General features: G+C 39.7%; 1 protein-coding gene across 1 annotated transcript; it reads right to left on the bottom strand.

Annotated features, from left to right (window-relative positions):
- Window positions 1–10,775: 10,775 nt before the first annotated feature.
- Window positions 10,776–13,837, bottom strand: LOC140932388 (uncharacterized). The gene is made up of 2 exons (XM_073382000.1): window positions 10,966–13,837; window positions 10,776–10,876 (listed from the first exon to the last, which is right to left on the bottom strand). Exons 1-2 carry the CDS (start codon window positions 13,835–13,837, stop codon window positions 10,776–10,778), a joined length of 2,973 nt encoding a protein of 990 aa, XP_073238101.1.
- Between the last annotated feature and the right edge of the window lie 7,554 nt (window positions 13,838–21,391).

The following is a 21,391-nucleotide window of genomic DNA, read 5'->3' as shown; positions in this document are numbered from 1 at the left end:
TAAATTTTATGACTTTGTAAAGTCGGGGAAACATTCTATTTTTGAATTCATCCCTGTGTAAGTGACAATGCATTGGATGCAATGTTCTAAACAAGGTGTGTAAAAAGGGTACCATTTGTCAACAGAAATTATACGAAAGGGGTACCTTTTTCGTGAAAAATGGTATATAAAAGGGTAAGGGGCTGGACCTCGGGCGGAGCCTCCCCGTATAAAAATTTGTTAACTACCCATCCACCCTTCTCCCCGGGGAAATTATCAGACAGCTTAGTACAAGGTTTGGCTTTCTCTTATTAATACTGGTATACTTAGCTTTCTTTTGCTGTCTTCCCCTTTCCACTAGTTTTTTTCTTTTAAACTGTGAATGTTTTGTGTAGCTGTGTGTGGTGTTTGGTCCCTGACCCTTTAATATAATAATTCATTAATAATCTTATTGAGACTGACCTATCCTTTTAGCCCTCAATGGTTATTAAGGGCACCCTGTACTCTCTCCATATTTATATCTATTTTTGGTATCATGCAAATCAATGTAGGGTACTGAAATAAAGTTGTTGTTCTTAGTTGCAAGCATTCATTATTATTCGACAGAGACAGACATTACCGTATGGATAATTTTCCATTATTCCCGCCAATATTTTGAAAAAGTTGTTAGATGGGGCAGCGGTTCATTTGAGTTTTATTCGCTTATTTGTGTAATTCTTCCTGAATGCCATTCCAGCCGGGGCCATTCAAGGAATGTTACTCGGTAACATCCACTGAAGGGAGCTTCTCGATTCGCCAAGAGGCTTGATCGAGGCGAAACATTAAAGCATTATTTCCAAACGGATGCAATATCATCTTCTTGGTTGAATCAATCGAGGGATGATCGAAAAAGCAAGACAAGACCTCGAAACAAACCGTCAGATCATCAGACAAATCAGAGTGGAAGATCTAGGCAGAATGAGTCACGGGTAAATATATACCACGGGGCGAGCGTGACGTCATACGTGTACGAAATCCGACCGAAGATAAGAGGGCCTTTCGACGGATGTTAACGAGTGCTGACCTTCTCGTTTTCCGATATGGCGGCCATATTGGAAAACGACAGGAAATGAGAGAGACGAGATTAGCAAGGGGAAGGATGCTTTGCGCTGCTGTCCAACCTTCTCCTCTTTCCCAACAGTTACAAAAACTCTCACTGTCAAAACAAGGGTAAGTGCAAAATCTCTCCGGAGTGAAATATTTTTCAAACCAGTAGCTTCGCACTTAGCTTCGCTTTGACACTGAGGATTGGGGCAGCTCTCAGATAGCCAATTCAGTTTTTATCTTTATTTTTATTTATTTCCTTTTTTTTTTTTTTATTTTTCACTTCTATTTCAACATGTCGGTTAACCCGAAAATTCCAATTAAACACGACTTTCTGAAAGACGCAAAAGTAAATAGTCCCCAGGGAGAAAAATCAGTCTTTTACAACAGCACTAATCAGTTTCAGCAATATTATGATGATGATGATGATGACAATGATAATGATAATGATAACGTTGATAATGATGATGACAATGATAATAAACAAAACAAAAGCAAAATAGCCGCTCCAAAAATATAAAACTCCCGCCAACATTTCGTGCCACACGGTAAGTTGACAGGGTTGCACAACATTTCGAGAGGGGAGGGGAGGGTAACAGAAGACACAATAAGGGTTTCCTCTGAAATAAAAGACAGTTGGGGTCGAAGATGTCGATTAAGCGGGGAGAAGTCGAATTCAGTCCAGGGTTTCATGCCAATGGGCTTTTTGCTGGTGAAAAAGACCCAGAGTATATAGCACACGAGTGAATAGTGTTTTTCGCGCGCTGATTGGCTAGCCGGGTGATAAGCCAAGTGCCATTTATTTCCGAGCCGCGCTGAAGAGAAACAAAAAACATTTTGAAGTCTTAAAAGGCTGAACGGGCCTGTACTACAGGATAAAATGTGAATAGCTTTTACAAACTGGCGACCGAAAATGATTTTTTCTGCTTATCCCACACAAATTGACTATCATTTCTTTTCCTGCAGGTATTTGAACGACAACAAACTGAAGAAGCTTCCGTCAGGGATATTTTCAGGTCTCGTTTCCTTGGGGCTTTTGTAAGTAAACGACACATTTCATTGCTTATAAAGTGATAGAAATCTCCCAAAAGGAATCAAAGACCTCTCACGGTACCGGGTTGCTAATGAACAAGAGTCAGGGATTGATTGTCCTCAAGGTGTAGTTATTCGTCTTCGCAGTTTACTAATTTTATCAGCAGGTTTGGCTATATTTCAAGGTAGGTCTTATTGATCAGCCGAGCCGAGGGCCGAGGCTAATAACACTTACCGAAACTTTGATTAAACGAGATATTACAAAATCTGAAACTAATAATTGTTTTATTATACACTGTTTTAAAGACAACATCGACAAACACACCATTGCAGGGACCGCAGTCTCACATTGCTCTTGGAAATCATGCACTTCGCGCGTAACCTACAGATTTAAGTCAACTAATATCTGCTATCAGCAGATAACTAAATAATCTGTAGGTCGCGCTGATTTCCACAATTAACTATAGGCTCTTATCAATGAGAAGAAAGATAGTGGACCCAATGTATAGATAGCTACATGGTAGATAGATAGTTTATTCAAGCTTGAAATTAAAAAAAAATTACAGCTCTAGAGCTGAATTAGATAAAACTTTACAAATAAATACAAACATTTCAACCACGCTAAAATGTACATCCACAAAAATCATTTAATAAAATCACCCGGCCTATATACAATTCCTGTAAAAAAGCAGAAGAAAAAAAAAAAGCTCTTTAGTCTGTCCGTTTTACAAATGGAACTTGAATTATCAAATCTTCGGGTTTTTTTTTTAGATTAAGACTGTTTGTTTGAACCCGGTAAAAAAAACTGTATAGTTTGCCAGGTCGGGATTGTTACTTATGTTTTGAGACAATATAATTTGACCGTTTGAACCTGCCTCGCTCAAAAAGAGTTTGTAAACTAGCGAGTCCAAGTGCCTCCTGATATAGGTGAGGGCATGCGAGAGAATTAATAATTCTCATGGCGCGCTTCTACAAGCCCTCAAGCTCATCTGAGAGGTAGCTTGGAAGTGAGTTGTGAAAAACGGGACAAGCATACTCTATGACCGGACATACGTATGTTGAGAAAAAGTTTAAGATTTCCTTGGTTGCGATGCTCGCCCTGTTGCTTTAGGTTGCTTTAGGTAGTAGAGCCATGCCGAGACCTTGCTGGAACTTTCTGACATGTGACAGGTTCATTTCAGATCTATTGAAATGTTCAGGCCAAGTAGCTTGACGCTGGACATCACCTCGATTGCCTTCTCTTTGATGGTAGTTTCATAATACCAGTGAACTTAGCATCGATCTTAGCCAAGGAGAATTCGCATCTCTTTACGTTTGCTTCTGTTCAACTTAATTTGTTCGTCGGACTCACAGGGACTCAGTGACCTATTCGCTGGCAGTGTTTTGAATCATGTTTCCTTGATTCTTAGCCACAGGCTCTGGAATTGTTGTATGGTCCACGCACTGCCATATTTCTGTATTCGTATTATTGGTGTGTTTTTTTGTCTTGTTATGAAACTGTAATGCCCTGGGGTTTCACCTCATGGAAAGAAAGCGAGCCACACCACACAGTAAAACTCAACACAAACTTTAAAGGGGCTGTGTCACGGCCGTCCAGTTTATTTTGTTTAATTTTGCCAATTACTCGCCCTCAATCGCTATGGAACTTAAAGTAAGCAAAGATTTTACATGTAAATGACAAAATCAGAGATCCGAGACAAACAAATATGTCTCCTGAGCATAATTTTTGAAGTTGCAAACGGCACCAATCAACTTTAAACTTTCAAAAAACCATAATTTCAATCCCGGTTTCAATCTTCTTCAGTTTTGCCCATCCGTGCATCTGTTATCTCTGTTATGTTATTTTAAACTTTCTTTAAAGTTTTAAGCGGATATTTTTATGTTTCTCTTAATTTAACGGGCATTTTGTAATTACCTAATTTGGCTGAATTTCGTGAATTTCTGTGCGGGACGTTCCGAGTTCAAATTTCCATGTGTGACCCCAAGTCCTCAGCTTGTTTCGACTAATCTATTCTTTCCGCGTAGCCTAGAGTAGCTTTAAGGTCATTTCTCTGGAATAGAACTTGCTATGAAATTTTTGTCAGAATTTACCGAATTTTTGTTGTTTATGTTGTAGAAACTAAAGTTTTAAAATAAAATTGAGTCCCCATACTCGTCTAGGAGCAGCACCAACTTGTATATACGCAGAATTCCTTAAAATACCAATATGACTATATTTACAAGTACAAGCTTTGAACACGTTTTGAATAAGTTTCTATTTATTCGAGGGAAAGAAAGAAGATTAAAGAAATAGGTCACCATACTCGTTTAAGAGAAAATGAGGATTTAACTCTCTGGGAAGCACCAGTCTTAAGGCAAAAGCCAGCATGTTTGTACGTGCGTGCGCTAATCAAGCTTAAAACTAAGGAAAAATCTTTTAAGTGACTGGTAAAACGGAGCATTAGACTGAGCACTGAGTTGGAAGGGAAGGGGGTATGACGTATATTGAGCGCACCGTCGCCATCAGATTCGTCAGTCTAATGAGGACCGTCTCGTGATACCCACGTAAAAGAAGAACCATAACCTTAACCTCTTGACTTCTTTCTCTACTTTGTCCTTCTAATCAGTGGATAGCACAAGGCAAGAAAAACGACGACGGATTCGACCTTCTTCTGAGGTACATGATAGATTATAATCAAATTCCTTGATAACCTATAATGGCATCGAGGCTACGATACCAGTTGAAACAACGGATCTTTCTTTTTTCTTTTTTTCTTTTTCATCCGTCTTTACTCCGACGAGTCTCTTTGTAAACAACAATATTTCTGTTCTTTAGCAACAACATAAACCAGTTATACAGATGCGCGATATATCACTTAACTGAAACATTCCTCCATGCCTCCTAATTAAGGAATGCAGTAAGCAAAGTGCACTTAGTCTTTGTGCTCTCTTCAATCTGTCCGTTACGAACTGCTTGCATCACCTCTGAATGGAAAAAAAACCAATGTAACACCAGTGCATATAAAAGACTCTGTGAAACCGAATGAAAATTATAGGCCTATTTCCGTGTTATGTATTATTAGCAAAGTCTTGGAAAGTTGTGTCTGTATTAAACTTTACAATCATGTTAAACAATTCATCAGTCCTCTCCAGCATGGCTTTTTGCGAAATCGCTTCTGCAGTACACAGCTGCTATCTGTTAATGCCATTAGTCAAAACCTGGACAAAAATATTCAAACAGAAGTTATCTACCTGGACTTGGCTAAGGCTTTCGGTTCCGGCCCCAGGTTACATCGGAAGTTCCTCAGGGCAGCCTACTTGGTCCAGTTTTATTTGTTCTCTTTATTGAAAAGTTACTGCGTGTACATGAGGAGAAGGATCTGGGTGTAGTTATTTCGGACAAGCTTACCTGAGACCTACATTTACACCTGACTACAGCAAAAGCAAACAAACTTCCATCTGAACTAAAGTGGCATTAAGAAAGTCTCTATAATTATCAAGCGATTATGAAACCCCACCTTTGTTACGCTACAGAAATCTGGTCTTCTGCTCAAAGGTCACTAGAACTTGAGGTTGAACAAGTTCAGAAGCTTTCCACCAGATAGTGTGATGACAGGCCAGATGTGATATGAGAAGAGACTTCTTACCTTGGATCTGCTGTCCCTTCCTTACGATGGAGAAATCAAGGATCTCATTTTCTTTTACAAAGCGAGTACTAAAATATTGATATAGACATTACTTATTATGTAACCTTTAACAGTCATCCACGTAGACGCCGCGGCCAGTCTGCTGGCTGTTACTCTTACGTACCGTCCCGGCCTGTAAGACCTGCACTTTTCAATCTTTATACTTTGTTCGTATTGTAAAACTGTGGAACCAGGGGCACGGGAGCATTTTGTGATAGAGGGGTCCTAGAGATATAGTATACATAAGGACAGCGAATGACGCACTTTTCTAGGGAGTTTCGGGCGCATGCTCCTTCGGTAAAATTTTTTAGATTGAAGTTCTTCGAGATGCAATCTAGTGCATTCTGGACGCTTAAATTTAGCAAATGCCTGGATTCCATGTTGAACATTTAATGCTGAAACATTTTATAAACCGCAGGTGTGGTTATGGCCAAAGAAGTAATTAACACTTCATGCCAGCAGTGGCCGAAGCGATTGCAGCGAGAGCACAAACTCCCCGCAAAGGGGCAGCATTGTCTCCCTGAAAAATTGTCAAATCAGTTTGTTTGAGACTGATATTTACTGCATGTATTCTGATAGCTTTGGTCATTTGCGACTAAAAATGTAGGCTTCGAACACAGATTCTTTTCTTAAGGTTATTAACAATGTTTGTTAAAGAAAATATATATTTAAGTAACAAAGCTCGAAGTACCATCCGGCGCACGTTTACAAAAGAAAAAAAATTCCCAGACGAAAGGGGGAGGGGGCGGGGCGGAGCCCCCTGGGCCCACCTCTAAATCTGCCCTTGTGAACAACATGTGCAATGTAGCTTTACCTAGAAGTTTTACGTACGTCCTTAGCTGTTTTTTTATCATTTTTGAAGAACCTGTATAAGTCTCTTTTAACGAGTGTTTTTTTTTGTGGACCTGCTCTGCTCATGGTCCATCTTACGTGACTGTTCATGTCACTACATTCGATTGCTTTATTATAATTAGATTTTTTACTGTAATAAGCTTTCCCTACAATTAGACTGCAACTTATTACAATTACATTTTTTGCTACAATTTGATTTCTTCTTTTATATCTCACAGATTTTTCATGTCAATTAGTTTTTTTCTCTTGTACGTGTTTCGAACTCTGTAATTTCCCTTGTAGTGGGGCGGATATGTGCAGATTTGGGGCCGGATTGTTCACTTTTTGTTAAAAGCACCAAATTTTCAGGAATGACAGAACTAATTATGACTATTAAAATGTGATATGGTGCCATCGCAAATTTTTCCTGTTAAACTGGTTTTTGGAGTGAAAATTAAACCGGCCGCCATTTTGACGGGAAGTATTTATTATCTAGCCGAAAGTACACAAAATTAAGCATTTTTTAAGCCAAAATAACGATCAAATTGTTTATCATATTAACTAATCGTGGCTATTAATATGTGATGTGGTGCCATCGCAAATTTTTCCTGTTAAACCGGCTTTTGGAGTTATTACTAAAATGTTCGCCATTTTGACCGGAAGTAAATATCACCTAACTAAAAGTACACGAAATTTAGCATGTTAAGGTCAAAATGACGACAAAATTGTTTGTTCTATGTTTTTCCGGATATTTATGTCATATAAAAAAGTCAACCGTGTTACAAATTAGCGGATTAAATGAAAGAACCGGAGGTAAAAGCGGGCCAAAATGGAAAATGCAACTCATTCAAAGCCCCTTACCAAATCCAACACTGTTTTGAATGTATTTTTAAGCTATTTTTGAAAACTGTTTTTAACCTGTTTTGTGAAATAGGTTTTAAATAGGGTGAAAAGTGTATTTTTAATGTATTTTTCGACTGCTTTTAAAGGTGTTTTAACCTGTTTAAAACGCTATTAAAAAAGAATTTTTAATGTATTTTTAAATTCGTTTAAAATATATAAAAAATTCCAGGGCTTTTGCAAGGCTCAAAACAGGTCTAAAATAGTTTTTGAATATCTTATAAATCGGAATAAAAACAGGATAAAGACAGTTTCAGAAACATATTTTAATTTGCTATACTATTTTAAAACTATTTTCAATGGCAATTTTAAACGTATTTTGAAAAAAACAGGTTTAAAATAGGTCCAAAAATATATTTTTAATATATTTTTCGACTGATTTTAAAGGTGTTTTAACCTGTTTAAAACGCTATTAAAATGTTATGCTTCACAATATATTTTAATAGCTTTTTAATGGGTTTCGAAATTTAGTAAAATAATCGTATTTGCAAATACAATAAAAATACTTTGAAAATAGTATTAAAATACCACAGAGGAAGAAAAGCAATAGCACGCGTATATTGTGAAAATACATCAAAAATAGGATGCAAAAATGCAAAAACAGTATAAAATTGTAAGAAAATAGCCTTAGAGTTGTCTGAAAACAGTACAAAAATCGGTCGAAAGAGCATAAAAACAGTACAAAAACAGGATGAAAATACCATTTAAATTCATGAAATAAAATGAATACAAAACCGTCGAAAATTACAGGCGGGAGTATATAAATGTTTACTACCCTTCATTTGTTTCTCATATGGCGTATACTTAAGCGTCTTAGTAACATGTTATGCATATATTGTGTATAATACTCACATAACAGAAGACTCTTGGATTAACACACAAGACAGCACAAGACCGCGTGCTTCGGAGAGAAACTGAACCAGATCCTTTCAAAGTACATAACAGTCGCTGAGGAGTCATACCCATTTTTGATCCGTGATAAATGCAACATCTACGCGTTCAGACAATCCGCAGAGTTGAAATGTATACTTTTGTAAGATCGTAACAAACAGTAAAATCAAGCGCACCCGCCATCACAGCAACCGCCAGTACAATAATTTGAAATGAGCAAAGGACAAAGGACGGTTTGTTTATCACGTGCATTTGTCACATCACCGCGGCGCGAAGTCGTGATTTCAGTCGCGCGTGACATCTTAGAAATAATATGCCATGCATGTGCGGAATTATCTATGAGAAAAAGATAACCATATGTCGGAGTTTATTCATATCTGGGCTTTGTTTCTTGATGCAATATATATGAGGTGAGATCTTAGCTTGGATAATTTATTTATTATGTAATTTCAAGGGCTTATTTCCGATAAACCTCTGTTGACCGCGTGCATCCGGTTCTCGGCCCGCGGCTTCGGCTGTTTGTGAAAAAATTTCTATATGAAATTAAAATACGATTTTAAGAAGTTTCTTTTAAAAAACTTATGGAAAGTCCCGTAACTGCATTAATTGAATCACGGCTAAAATCTACGCGGAGATTTTCGCAGAGAGCTTGCAGGTAATGAACAGTGAGGAACGGATAGATCTTTTATCGGAACACTGTCACAGTTACGTGTTGTCAGTCAAAGCTAAAACCTGTTCCTAATTTTCTTCTCTTTTTTTATTTAATTTAGATTTAATTTTTCGCTCAGCTTCGAACTTTGTTGGGAGGAGAATCCGGTCCACAATATGTGACAGCTTGTTTTGAGTCATTTATGAGTTCGTGACACGATGAAGGCTTAAAAATTAACTTTGTGCAATTGTTACTTTTATTTATAGTCTGAGTATAAGTCTCCCAAAAGACATTACAGTATTGCACCCTAGTAATAATAAGTTATAAGTACACTACTTTAAAGTATTTACAATAAGTGTAACAATGACGCCCGGATGGCCGTGTAATAAACCCAGATTTAACTTTAAAAGGAACTACACTTTATTAGGCCGCCATGACACCCGGAAAGCATGGCCCACACAAATATCCATGATCCTTTGCACGTTTACAGTAACCGAGAATTTCCGCTAACACAACTTCCGGTAGACAATAATATCGATACATTACATCCCTTCCTTTCTTTAGAAACAAACAGACTACGAGAAAAAGTCAATGAGGCACTTAACCGCGAAAAATAAATCTGTATGAAAACTGTTCTGCTCGCATTGAGTTATCTCAATAAGACTGTTCAATAAAATCTAATAACATGAAATCAAATCTAACAGACTTCAACATAAGTCCAACGTGTCAACAGAGTTCAGTTCATAAAGTACATAGTCCTTGTACTTCTCCGGCATTCTGACAGTCCGTCTTGGTCTTGATGTCGCTATACTCTCCTCCGGTGGAAGAGTATTGGGTGCTTCTTGGGAAGCGGCCTCTGTGGCTTCTGGGGATTCCCCGGGTGGGTTGTACCGCTTAACAAATGAACTGTTCCGCCTGTATTCCACACCCTCCTTTGACCTAACAGTCACCTCACTGCCTTCCTTAGTCTGCACTGTGTATGGCTCACTCTCGAAATTGGCTTCTAGCTTGCCAGACGTTTTCGTGTTCTTCAGTAAAACCAGATCTCCAGGCACTTACAGGGCTTTCGGCTGCACCCCGCTTGTTGTCAGCATGTTCCTTGTGGGCGAACTTGTGATTCCAGTCACGATCTCTGACCCCCTCGTCCAACAGGTTACCAGCGCGCCTCAACTCTGGAAGTTTGGTTTTCAACTCTCTGCCAAACATAAGGAAAGCAGGAGTAACACCAGTGCTTGTTTGCGGTGTGGTTCTATATGCTAGCAGAAACTTCTGCAGTTCTTCACGCCAGTTTTTGCCCTCGACGTGAGCAACTTTCAAAGTCTTAAGCAGAGTTCTGTTCTGTCTCTCAACATGTCCATTGGCCTGCGGCCACAGCGGTGGGGAAGTTAAGTGTTCGATTCCGTGATCAGAGAGAAACTTCTCAAACTCCGCAGAACAAAACTGAGGACCATTGTCAGACTTGAGTGTAAATGGAAATCCATATCTGGAGAATATCTGTGTCAGTATATACATCCACTACTCTCTTAGCTGCTGTTGAGCACATGATCGCTACCTCGTAGAATCTACTGTAATAGTCTACGACTACGAGCAAACTTTCTCCAGTGGGAAGGGGGCCCATCAGGTCTATGGCTATGTCTTGCCAGGGTCCAGTAGGCGGCTCCACTCTCTTCATGGGCTCAGGAACCTGGAATTCACCTACGACTTGGCAACCATGACAAGAGTTACACACCTGCTCTGCGTCTGAGTCAATCTTTGGCCACCAAACCTTTGTCCTTAAACGTGCCTTCATTTTTACGATGCCCTGATGTCCCTCGTGGGCAAGACGCAAGACTTCTCCCCGTAAAGCCTTCGGAACAACAATTCTCGTACCTCGCAAAACAAGTTTGCCTAACACACACAATTCATCCTTGACACACACATAAGCTGTCATCCTACATTGAGACCAGTCCCCACTTAAAATGTACTGTCTCAGGCTAGCAATTTCTGGGTCACTATCAGAAACCAGTTCGACTTGTTTCGCTGTCAGGGCAACAGGTAAGCTTTCCTCAGCGACTGCCTTGTCAAAGTCAAATTCCTCCCCACTTGTGTCTTTAGGGTTACATTGATTGAGTCTTGAGAGAGAGTCTGCGATATTCGCTTTGCCAGGCCGATAAACAACTCGGTAGTCATACCCCTGCAACCTCAAAACCCAACGTTCGATACGTGCTGATGGTTTTGAAAGCCTGCCAAAAATACACTCGAGTGGCTTGTGATCAGTTTCAAGTTCAAATTTGCGCCCGTACACATAAATGTTGAACCTCTCACAAGCCCATACTAGGGCAAGGGCCTCTTTCTCGGTCTGGCTGTATCTCCGCTCCACTTCAGTGAGGTTTCTGGACGCGTACGAGATTGCTCGCCACTCGCCATCTTGAAGTTGAGTCAGCACTGCACCTAAACCCTGTGGACCTGCATCGGCAATAATACGTGTGTTACAGTCTCCTCTGAAATATGCAAGCGTAGTGGCCTGTGCAACTAGCTGTTTCAACTTCTGGAATGACCTTTCCTGTGCTTCACCCCAGATGAAAGGCTCATTCTTCCTCAGGAGACTCCTGAGTGGTTCTGCTTCTTGCGCGAAGTTGGGAAGAAACTTTGCAGAATACTGTACAAGCTGAACAAATGATCTGACCTGTGAAGCATCTTGTGGAGGGCTTGCGTTCAAGATGGCAGCTACTTTCTCTTCACTGGGCGCAACACCTTGCCTGCTCAGATCATGACCGAAGAATGTAAGCTTGGGAAGACGAAACTGGCATTTGTCCCCATTCAAGGTTAGTCCTTTCTCTTTCAATCGGGTCAGTACAGCATGCAAATTCCTGTCGTGTTCCTTTATGCCACAACCATGCACAATCAAATCATCTGCCAAATTAGCCACTCCCTCGCAACCATGCAAAACATCCGCCACAATTTTCTGGTACTTTTCAGGCGCCGATGTTACCCCGAACATCAAACGTTTGTACCTGTACAAACCACGGTGTGTAACAAACGTCGTGATCTCGCGCGATTTTTCATCCAATTCCACCTGGTGGAAGCCCCACTTGAGATCGAGCTTTGAGAAGACAGTTGAGCCATTAAGGTCGTACAATACTTCCTCAATTGTAGGGATTGGGTGTCTTTCCCTCTCTATTGCTGAATTCGCCCTGCGCATGTCCACGCAAATCCGAATTTCACCGTCTGTCTTCGGGACAACAACCAACGGCGACACCCACTCAGTTGGGTTGTGTGACACCTCCTCGATGATGTCTTTGGCTAACAACTCATCCAACTTCTCGTCAACCTTGGCTCTTAACCCAAATGGCAGTCTCCGTACGGGTTGTGCAACCGGCGTGACATCGTCTCTTACATGTAATTTCAGCTGAAAATCCTTCAGCTTTCCAAACCCGGTAAAAACCTCTCTATACTTCTCACGGATGTCCGTATCACTTCCTTCAACGGTTAATGAACACACATCTGGACCGACCCTTAACACGCCCAACTTCTCTGCAGTGTTCTTTCCCAGTAGAGATCTTCCTGGACCTTTAACCACTGTGAATTCGTCCACACAACTGTTGCCACTGATCTCGCACACAATCTCAGACACAAATGTCCCAATCACCTCAATAGGATCTTTCTGTCCATAAGCAAACAACTTTTTGCTTGATTTCTTGGACTCACACTGAACACTCTTCTTCTTCAAAACTTCCCAGGTTGCTTGATCAATCACATTGCACGACGCTCCAGAATCAATAAGCACCCCTGGTAACGTCACTCCTCCAACCTTCAAATCAACTTCACTACCACTTATAGGCTGACTGACTCCAACTGTAAAAACATAATAATCTTGTTGTCCAGTGGCTGAATCCTCTGATAGTTGATAGGCTCTACCCCGTGTATTATTCCTTCCCTCGTCATCCGTTGTAAGACGTTTGCGTTCCTTTGTTTTGCAACAGACTGCAAAATGTCCAATCTCGCCACATGCATTACATTTCTTGCTACGGGCAGGACAATTCGGGTCACGTGCCATATGGTCAGTGTAATTACAGCGAAAACAGCCTCTTACTTTTGTCTCCTGAGAACCACCCGACGGTTTACCAGACTTATTTCCTCTGTTTCTACTCTGCGCTGTCCCTTTTCCTTTTCCTTTGCTGTGAGGTTTGCCGGAAACAGCATTCACCTGACCGGATGACTGATCCATAGCCTTGACCTGCATGTTCACTGCTTCTTGCACACGAGCCAAATCTTGTAAATCCTTCAGAGTAGCATTTGTTTTCTCCAGGAACTTACGGCGAAGTCTGGGGTCCCTGCATCTCTCAATAAGCTGATCCCTTATTGCCTCATCTACATTTTCAAACTCGCAGAGGATCGCTTTCTGCCTCAACCGACAAACAAACTGATCCACCGACTCTCCTGACGCCTGCTCCATTTGCCTAAACTGATGTCTTTCGAATGGAACGTTCAACTGCGGTGCAAAATAGTTATCCAACAACGCCATACTCTCAGCGAACGGCTTGATTTCCGTACCGGTCAATAACGTGTAATAAAGCTCCTGAAAATTCAACCCTCCAGTATGCAACAGCAATGCGGTTTTCTGTTCATCTTTCGTAATCCCTTTTGCCACCAAATACAGATTGAACGAGCGTTTCCACAACTTCCAGCGAACTGCAAGGGTGTTCGGATCTTCCTTTGGATTGAAGGGAGGAAGGCTGGCCACATCAAGTAGAGGAACAAACGTCGCGGTTGGCGAAGCTTGTGAACTTGAAGCTGTACTCGAAGTGGTTCCACTGTCGTCCGTCATCTTCCTGACAAAATACGAGGACTTTCCGCACAAATGACTTCCAAAACATCCACTACCTCACAAAACGAATTGAATCCTCGTCGCCAATGTAACAATGACGCCCGGATGGCCGTGTAATAAACCCAGATTTAACTTTAAAAGGAACTACACTTTATTAGGCCGCCATGACACCCGGAAAGCATGGCCCACACAAATATCCATGATCCTTTGCACGTTTACAGTAACCGAGAACTTCCGCTAACACAACTTCCGGTAGCCAATAATATCGATACATTACAATAAGGTAAGCATTTGATGACTTTAAGCAGACTTCAAATAGTTTATGGATAATCTGTTTTTATAGTCAGGGTGCTGTGTGCCCAAAATACAATTCAAATAGACCTCAAAACAGTGTTTAAGTACCCTATTTAAAAGTATTTAAAATGCGGTCAGTTCTTAAGGTTTTAAAACATATTTCAAATAGTCTATTTGAACTCTGTTTGTAACTTTGTGAGTGGATGCGTCTCAAAATACATTTTAGATACAACTCAAAACAGAGTTAAAGTACCCTATTTAAAAGTATCTTAATTACAGTCAGCATAAAAGCCCTTAAAACATATTTCAAATAGTCTATTTGAACTATGTTTGTAACTTTGTGAGTGGATGCGTCTCAAAATACATTTTAGATACAACTCAAAACAGAGTTAAAGTACCCTATTTAAAAGTATCTTAATTACAGTCAGCATAAAAGCCCTTAAAACATATTTCAAATAGTCTATTTGAACTCTGTTTGTAACAGTGTTAGTGGTTCTATGCCCAAAATACATTTTAAATACTCTATTTTAATCATATTTATTAAACAAAATACATTGTAAATTGATGAGAGAGGTTTTCCTTTACATGAAATACAATTTAACTACACTCAAGATATATTTCAAACAGGGGCGAAAATTTAAATTTTTTTGTCAAATAGTATTAAAATACAGGAAAATAGTGTTCAAATACTGAAAATACATTTTAAATACTTTAAAATCAGTTTCAAAATACATATGGTTTGGTGGAATTCATTTCAGTAGTGCATTTAAAACAAATGTGAAATAATGATTCACATTTTTAAGCATAGGAAAGGTCAAACATTCGAACAAATTAAACCAGCAAAAAGCAGATTATTTCTTTTTACTTGGTTTAACCCTTTAAGTCCCAATAGTGACCAACATCAATCTTCTTCTGACTCACAATATCCCCTGATACAAGGTCAAGAGATTAGGTTCATAGAATTAATAAAATTATCACCTGAGAGAAAATGCTTTTCTCTCTTTTATCAAATTATCTCAACTTATTCTTTTAAGGAAATGTATAGAGACCAGTTTGAAGAACTTGTAAGGGTTAAAAGAGTTGATCCATTATTAACTAGAATGGAGAATGCTTTGCGGTTTTCAAAGTAATTTGAGGTATAATAGCTCCACCATTTTGTGTTATTGAGGAGTATAAATAACACCCTTTGCATGTACATATTGGATTGAAATTGCTTTCACGATAACGTCTGCTCACTTCAAAGTTTACCATTTTCAAAAAGTTTCCGGGAAATCCGTTTGGAAGGTAAATGGCTCCCCTACTCAGCCTACTCTTTACAAACAGTGTCTGGGTTCTTTAACTTCCCACAGCATTTTATATGAACAAGGACCGTGAAAAGGGGCCTACAGGTTTTTTTTTTATTCCAATAAGACTAGAAAGTCTAACCGTTTAGAGATGACATTAAAAAGGCAGCACTTCTCGTCAGTTATTTAAAGATCCTGATCGATAATTGGTCTGGCCGGGATTTGAAACCGCGGCTTCCCGCTCAGTAGACCGGTGTTTTATCCACCTGGAGCTAACCAGGCGGCGGTTTAATTCAGCTGTATTTCATGATCACTATCAAGTGAATCTGCGCCTCTCTCGACCGAAGTGAGAGTTTCTCAGTTTGTCTCTAATCTTCAACGTAACCACCCCCAGAATGCCATTTAATCATCATTGACTGAGCAGCACTGACTATCATGCTAAAGTCCACATGCAAGAAAATAAGGAAAGAGCGTTTTCCGAATGTGCATCACTTACGTTAATCCCCTGAGCATGTATAATGTATTCTCTTGGATATAGTACGTGACAAATATGTCGCACCGAGAACGGCTTGAAGACTAAGATCTGGGGTAAACGTGTATCAGGAGCTATACTAAGAAACTGGAAAAAGCTAGTTCTATTGTAAAGATCGAAACAAGTTGGTGTTTTTTAGATTCCTTGCACATTGAGCAACGCATGTCGCCTAGGGCCAGACGTCCAGTCTTTTCCCTGCATCGTTTGAAGTCAATTCGCTAGAAAGCATTTATTGTTATGCTATATCACAAAGCAGATTCCCTTCTTTTAACTCTCTATTGTAACCGAGACATTTTCGTTGAGTCCACTCTCCGTTCTAACTACCCATGAAGCTTCTCTACCATGAAGCCAAGTTAGCTTCCTTATCACATATCTTGGTACTAATGTACATCTACGCTACCTTGCACCCTACGAGATGGCTAAAGTGTTTACTAAAAAGCTGCACTTTCACTTCCTCCGTTCCATGCATTCACTGGATGGGACAAAGTTAGTACTTCTGGTCACCTCCAGAAATAATCGGAGTTGTTTTTGCTTACACGTTCTTCTATACGATAGAAAAAGTAGTTCTTTACCGTCAACTGACGAAGCCAAAAGTAGTTTCTTTGACCCGGCCTGCATTACTTAAACATTTCAAGGGCACGCCGAACCATGCTGGCCACATATGGAGTCAGCAGGCACTGGTACCAAGCATCTCGGTTCCAAGTCTGCAAGATTGGGGCTGGATATTTCTAAGAGGAGAGTGGTGACTCTCCTGTTGAGGGTGGAACTAGTAAAGTACGCTCGTCGGAAGGGCTATGCCCAGAAGAGTGACAATCGTGAAAGGCGATCCCCAACTCTTTTTTCGATTACAAGCACTCGCCTGCATGAAGTATCAAGTCATTAGGTCACTGAGATACCATTTGCTCTTCTTCGATATTCCGTATCATAGCCAAAGTAGGCTGAAGTTCAGTAATGGGTTATACATGATGAAAATAGTAAATTGAGCGTATACATTACATTTATAAAGAAAATATTAAAGTCAAGAACACTAGCAGGCACAACAGAAGTTTAAGCTCATTCCTTAAAAGTTCCGACTTAGACTACGAGCAGTCTCTCTTTTTTCTGTAGTCCGTCGAGCAAAACGCGAGACACGCAAATGGCCATAAACCTTAAGAAAAAGAGAGACTGCTTGCAGTCTCGTTCCGACTCTGGTAGTTTTACTTCCGGTCTAGCTGGCGGGCACTTATATCATCTCTATTCTACTTTTTAGACAATTTGCGTTGAAATAATATCTCTTTGTATGAAAAAAAAACAGCTGCCTTGCTAAAATTCAGACGTTTTAAAGAAAATGTTAATTTCACTTCCGGTTGAAATGGCCGCCATAATAAAAAGTCCTATTTTTCGCACTTAACGGACTTTTTAGCGATGGCACCATATCCTATCTTTTTTAGGGCCTTGAAAACTATCATCATGCCAAATTTCATGCTTTTAACAGAAAGTGAACAATTCAAGCACATATCTGCTCTACTATTGGGTGGGCACCCCGCATGAATCCAAAAAGTGTCCCGTTGGTGACTTTCCCTTATGAACATAAATCCGTTCCGTTATCATGTAGGAATATTTCATTTAAGGACTTGTCAGAAATTAGCAGGGGGTGCGGGGGAGGGGGGGGGGGGGTGGAAACAGAGGGAGGGTCACAACTTTTTGAGACTGCAGAAAAGGGAGGGGTCATGAAAAATGGGCCGTTAAAAGGGGGAGGGTCATGCAAATATATGTGCGTGTTCATAAAGAGGTTCACCCACAGAAGAAAAAAGAAGTTCTTTATTTTGTAAAAAAAAAGCCTGGGAGAAAGAGGAGAGTTGAGTGATCAGCGTCAGAATCAGAGTCGGACTCTTAATGCTGTCATCTAAAATGCATGTATATGGCATTACTAAGAACAAATTAGAAATATATTTTGAGCTTTCATAATACTGACTCACCCTAGTGTATTGCAAGAACTAGATTTTATCATTTATACAAGAGGGGGAGGGTCATGATATTTTGGGCCAAGATCAACGGGAGGGTTAACAAATTTCACTGCCATTGCAGGGATGGGTCACCTCATTTCCGAACCCAAATTTAAAATTCCCACCACCCTCCCCCCTGCTACTTTCTGACAAGTCCCTTAGTTTAATCTTGATCAACCTTATGGTGTCGTGACGTCATTACTAGTACTCGCCTAGACAAAGTTACCATTAATTAAACAAGTTTTCCGCGCATTTTATTCAAGAGCTATTTATTAAATTTTATTCCCCACTTTTACTTCCCAAAAAGGGTATAATTCTGCTGGGACACTACTACTCCTTTCACACTGAATGATTTGGTCAACCAATCAGATTCAAGCTGTCACATGAACAGTTGATGCCTATGATTTCTCGCTAAGCTCAACAAAACAGCAGTTCATATGCTTTTCTTTGTTATTCGTGGAACACAATCCCCTCACACCCTCCCTTATCGCTGTTTGGCTCTCTTTGCTGGTTTTCTCTTGATTAAAGTTCAAAAGGTTTTTCTAATACTCATTGCACTGTCACAAGAACAGCAGTTAATTATTGTTTTCACTGTATAAATCCATTGACAGTTGTCATGGAGATATGGCACTAGAAGGGTGAGATTTTCACTGAGGGGCATCATTATAAGCTGACATCGCTACATGCCTGTGGTCACTTTGCGCTTTTTCTTTTGATTATTTCAATTTGATTGCAGTTTGCATGTAATTTATTTACAGCTTGTATTAACATTATTTTAGTCCAACGTCAGCCAATACTGCCAAGAAATATTTCAAAAATGTTGAGAGACAAGTCATTGGACTTAGAACAAAGTTTGGAGCAATTTATAGTGCTTCTAAAACTAAAGAGCGCGTTTAAAAGAATATCTCGATTGACAATCAGATTTGGTTTAAGAATAAGCAAACACTAGAATTACTTGTCCCGAAAATTCGAAGTGGTGGCTCGTTTTAACTCACTCAGGGAAATATATTTTTTGAAATTCCAAAACAATTTCACAGCTGAATTTTGAACGAATTTTAGTTACGGAGTAGTGCTCCAACAATTCTTCGAAATTTCTCTGGTATATTTATTATATTAATAAAAGCAGATACTAGAATTTGCAGTCAAACATATAAGCAATGTCTTTTTACTAGACGCGAATTTGTTTAAACAGTAGGGTCAGCTTAAGCGCTAATTTCGCAAAAAATATTTCATATTATTGCTGAATGATATCTGTTGTTCTTTGCAAAGTTTGGGAGCCATCGCATTAAAAGCGAAAAAGTTATGACGAAAAGTTCGTCATAACTTAATGCGCCTGTATCAACGACGGAACCACCTTAAGGTATTATTTATACAAAGGTGGTAATCCTTGGAAAAGGGAAAGGCATTTTAGAGGGTACCATGAGTCTGTTTTCAATGAGGTAGGGTCAAGGAAAATATGGACAAGAGCCGTTCTAGCAAAGGATAAACGCCCTTAAGTTATTCTGAAGAGTAGGCGTCCTCTTGGAACCTCTTTCCTTGGAGTACATTTACAGTTCATTTTGAATACGTGGTAGCCGAGTGATTAACACCTAGAACTTCGAATTTGTAAGTCCGATCCGGGTTCAGGCCTTGCCATCGCGTTGTTCGCCGCTTGGAGAAGAAACTTTGTTCCACTCGCATGGCTGTGTTTAATATGGAAACCTGTGGTTTCGCCCTTGCAGAACGTTTGTATAGGTCCACTGAGCCCGTTTGTCTCGTGCTTTCTAATTCATGGTTATTTCTTTTTCTAACCTTTAACCGCAGTACCGCTTTAAAACAAAGAACTATTAAAGTCTTAAAGCGATGCTGACTGTACAGCGGCTGAGAGTAAATCTCTTTCCGATTTATTGTCAGGTGCGACGGCCTGGCTTTTATTGATCATTTCTAATGGTACATCTCTACCATAAAGTTCCCGTTCCCAGAAAACTGTTTTCTTGCAAATGTAGTGCCCATTTTTTTTTTTTTTTGTAAATATTAGAACGTGTTACTTTTTCTTATTTTTGATTCCGTCGAATAAAAGTCGAGTTACTTCATAAAGTCTGTCATTAGGGACTAAAACCCCTAAACTTTCCTAGAAAATAAGAGATACTATAACATATTATCCCCGCAAAAATCAAGATGGGTAACTGTATAACCTCTGTCGAAATAACAGGAATATTTCTTGCATCAGTCTCTTTTACAGTTTTTACAATTTTTAGGCAATAATTTCATTTCAAGTTACATGCTACTTCCGGACGGCCTGTAAACAACATACTAAATCAAAAATGGATGACTAGGGCAAGTCGTGCGCAGGTGCAACCGTCTAAATTGTTTCCCGCTGTACTAAAGCAGTGTCTTGATATTAGCCAGAGACGAAAGAGGCATCGCATAAACCTATGACGATATGAGCTCGCTTCCAATTCAACTTCGTGGCCTAGTCAATTCTAAGCGTACCGATGCCCCATTCCCGGGGAATCCGGGGTATTTCTGTCAAGTTCTAAGTTCTCACGATGAGGTCTTCCCGGTGTGTTGCCGTACCTGTTGAATTTTCCCCTGTTCTTTGACAGCAGCAGCATGTAGCTCTATACAGTGACAAAGGTGCGTTGGTTCTGGATAATCTTAATTCTTGTTTGGATTATTTGGGCGCTTTCGATTAATTTATAATTCTCCCAGGTCATGGTCACCAAGGAAGGATAAATCTATCACTAGACTGACAATCAGCGACGAAATTTTTGAGACGTTGTACTCAAATAGGGTAACTTCAGAGAACAAAAGAATCCGCACCCCTCCCTCCTCTCCTCCATTTAAAGGTGGGGTGTTTGTTGTTTTCTGTAGGTAGCTCGAACAGTGACACATTATTGCATGGAGGGGATGGGGGAGGAAAAGCCTTATTTTCCCCATTTGAAGTCAGTAAAACGTCAGAAATCCCATTTAGGGCGAAGTGTCTCAACTAATTTTATCGCCGAATGTAGCCACCACTAAACTGAACTCCTGCCCCCTTCTTTATTGTACACAATAAAGACTCTTTCAGCTTAGGTATTACATTTAGTTACTAATGCTATCAGCTAAAGCTTGAAAATTCAGGAGAAACAATTGCAAATTGCTGTCTGGATTAAATAATTGAGTGATGGTTGCACAAGACAATTTCATTTTACAACTGGATTTAACTGGATCGTCCTATTTCAGTTTTACATCTGGTTTCTTGCAACGTCGACGTTTAAGGTCAATGTTTTTTTTTCTGTAAAGAGCACCTTATAACAGGAAATTTGTAACTTATACAGCGTATGTAGCCCGCTAAAACATGCCTTTCAAACCTGTTTTTTTTTTGTTGTTGTTGACTGACTGTCTTTTAAATGCGTTTCCTAGTTTCAGTAAAACAGTGTCATCAAACCATGGATTTATGTGAATTTAATTGAATGTAGCTTGTCGGTCGGTTATGTCA

The sequence above is a fragment of the Porites lutea genome, chromosome 3 (genome assembly GCF_958299795.1).
Source record: "Porites lutea chromosome 3, jaPorLute2.1, whole genome shotgun sequence".
NCBI lineage: Eukaryota > Metazoa > Cnidaria > Anthozoa > Scleractinia > Poritidae > Porites > Porites lutea.
Note: the sequence above shows the minus strand (reverse complement) of the source record. Positions and strands in the feature narration are given on the sequence as shown.

Excerpts from the sequence above, each read along its gene's own strand:
- LOC140932388 (XM_073382000.1), bottom strand. The coding sequence starts at position 13,837 with ATGACGGACGACAGTGGAACCACTTCGAGTACAGCTTCAAGTTCACAA. Across the intron at positions 10,877-10,965 it reads AAGTGGGGACTGGTCTCAAT|GCTTTACGGGGAGAAGTCTT; the intron begins GTAGGATGACAG and ends GTTGTTCCGAAG.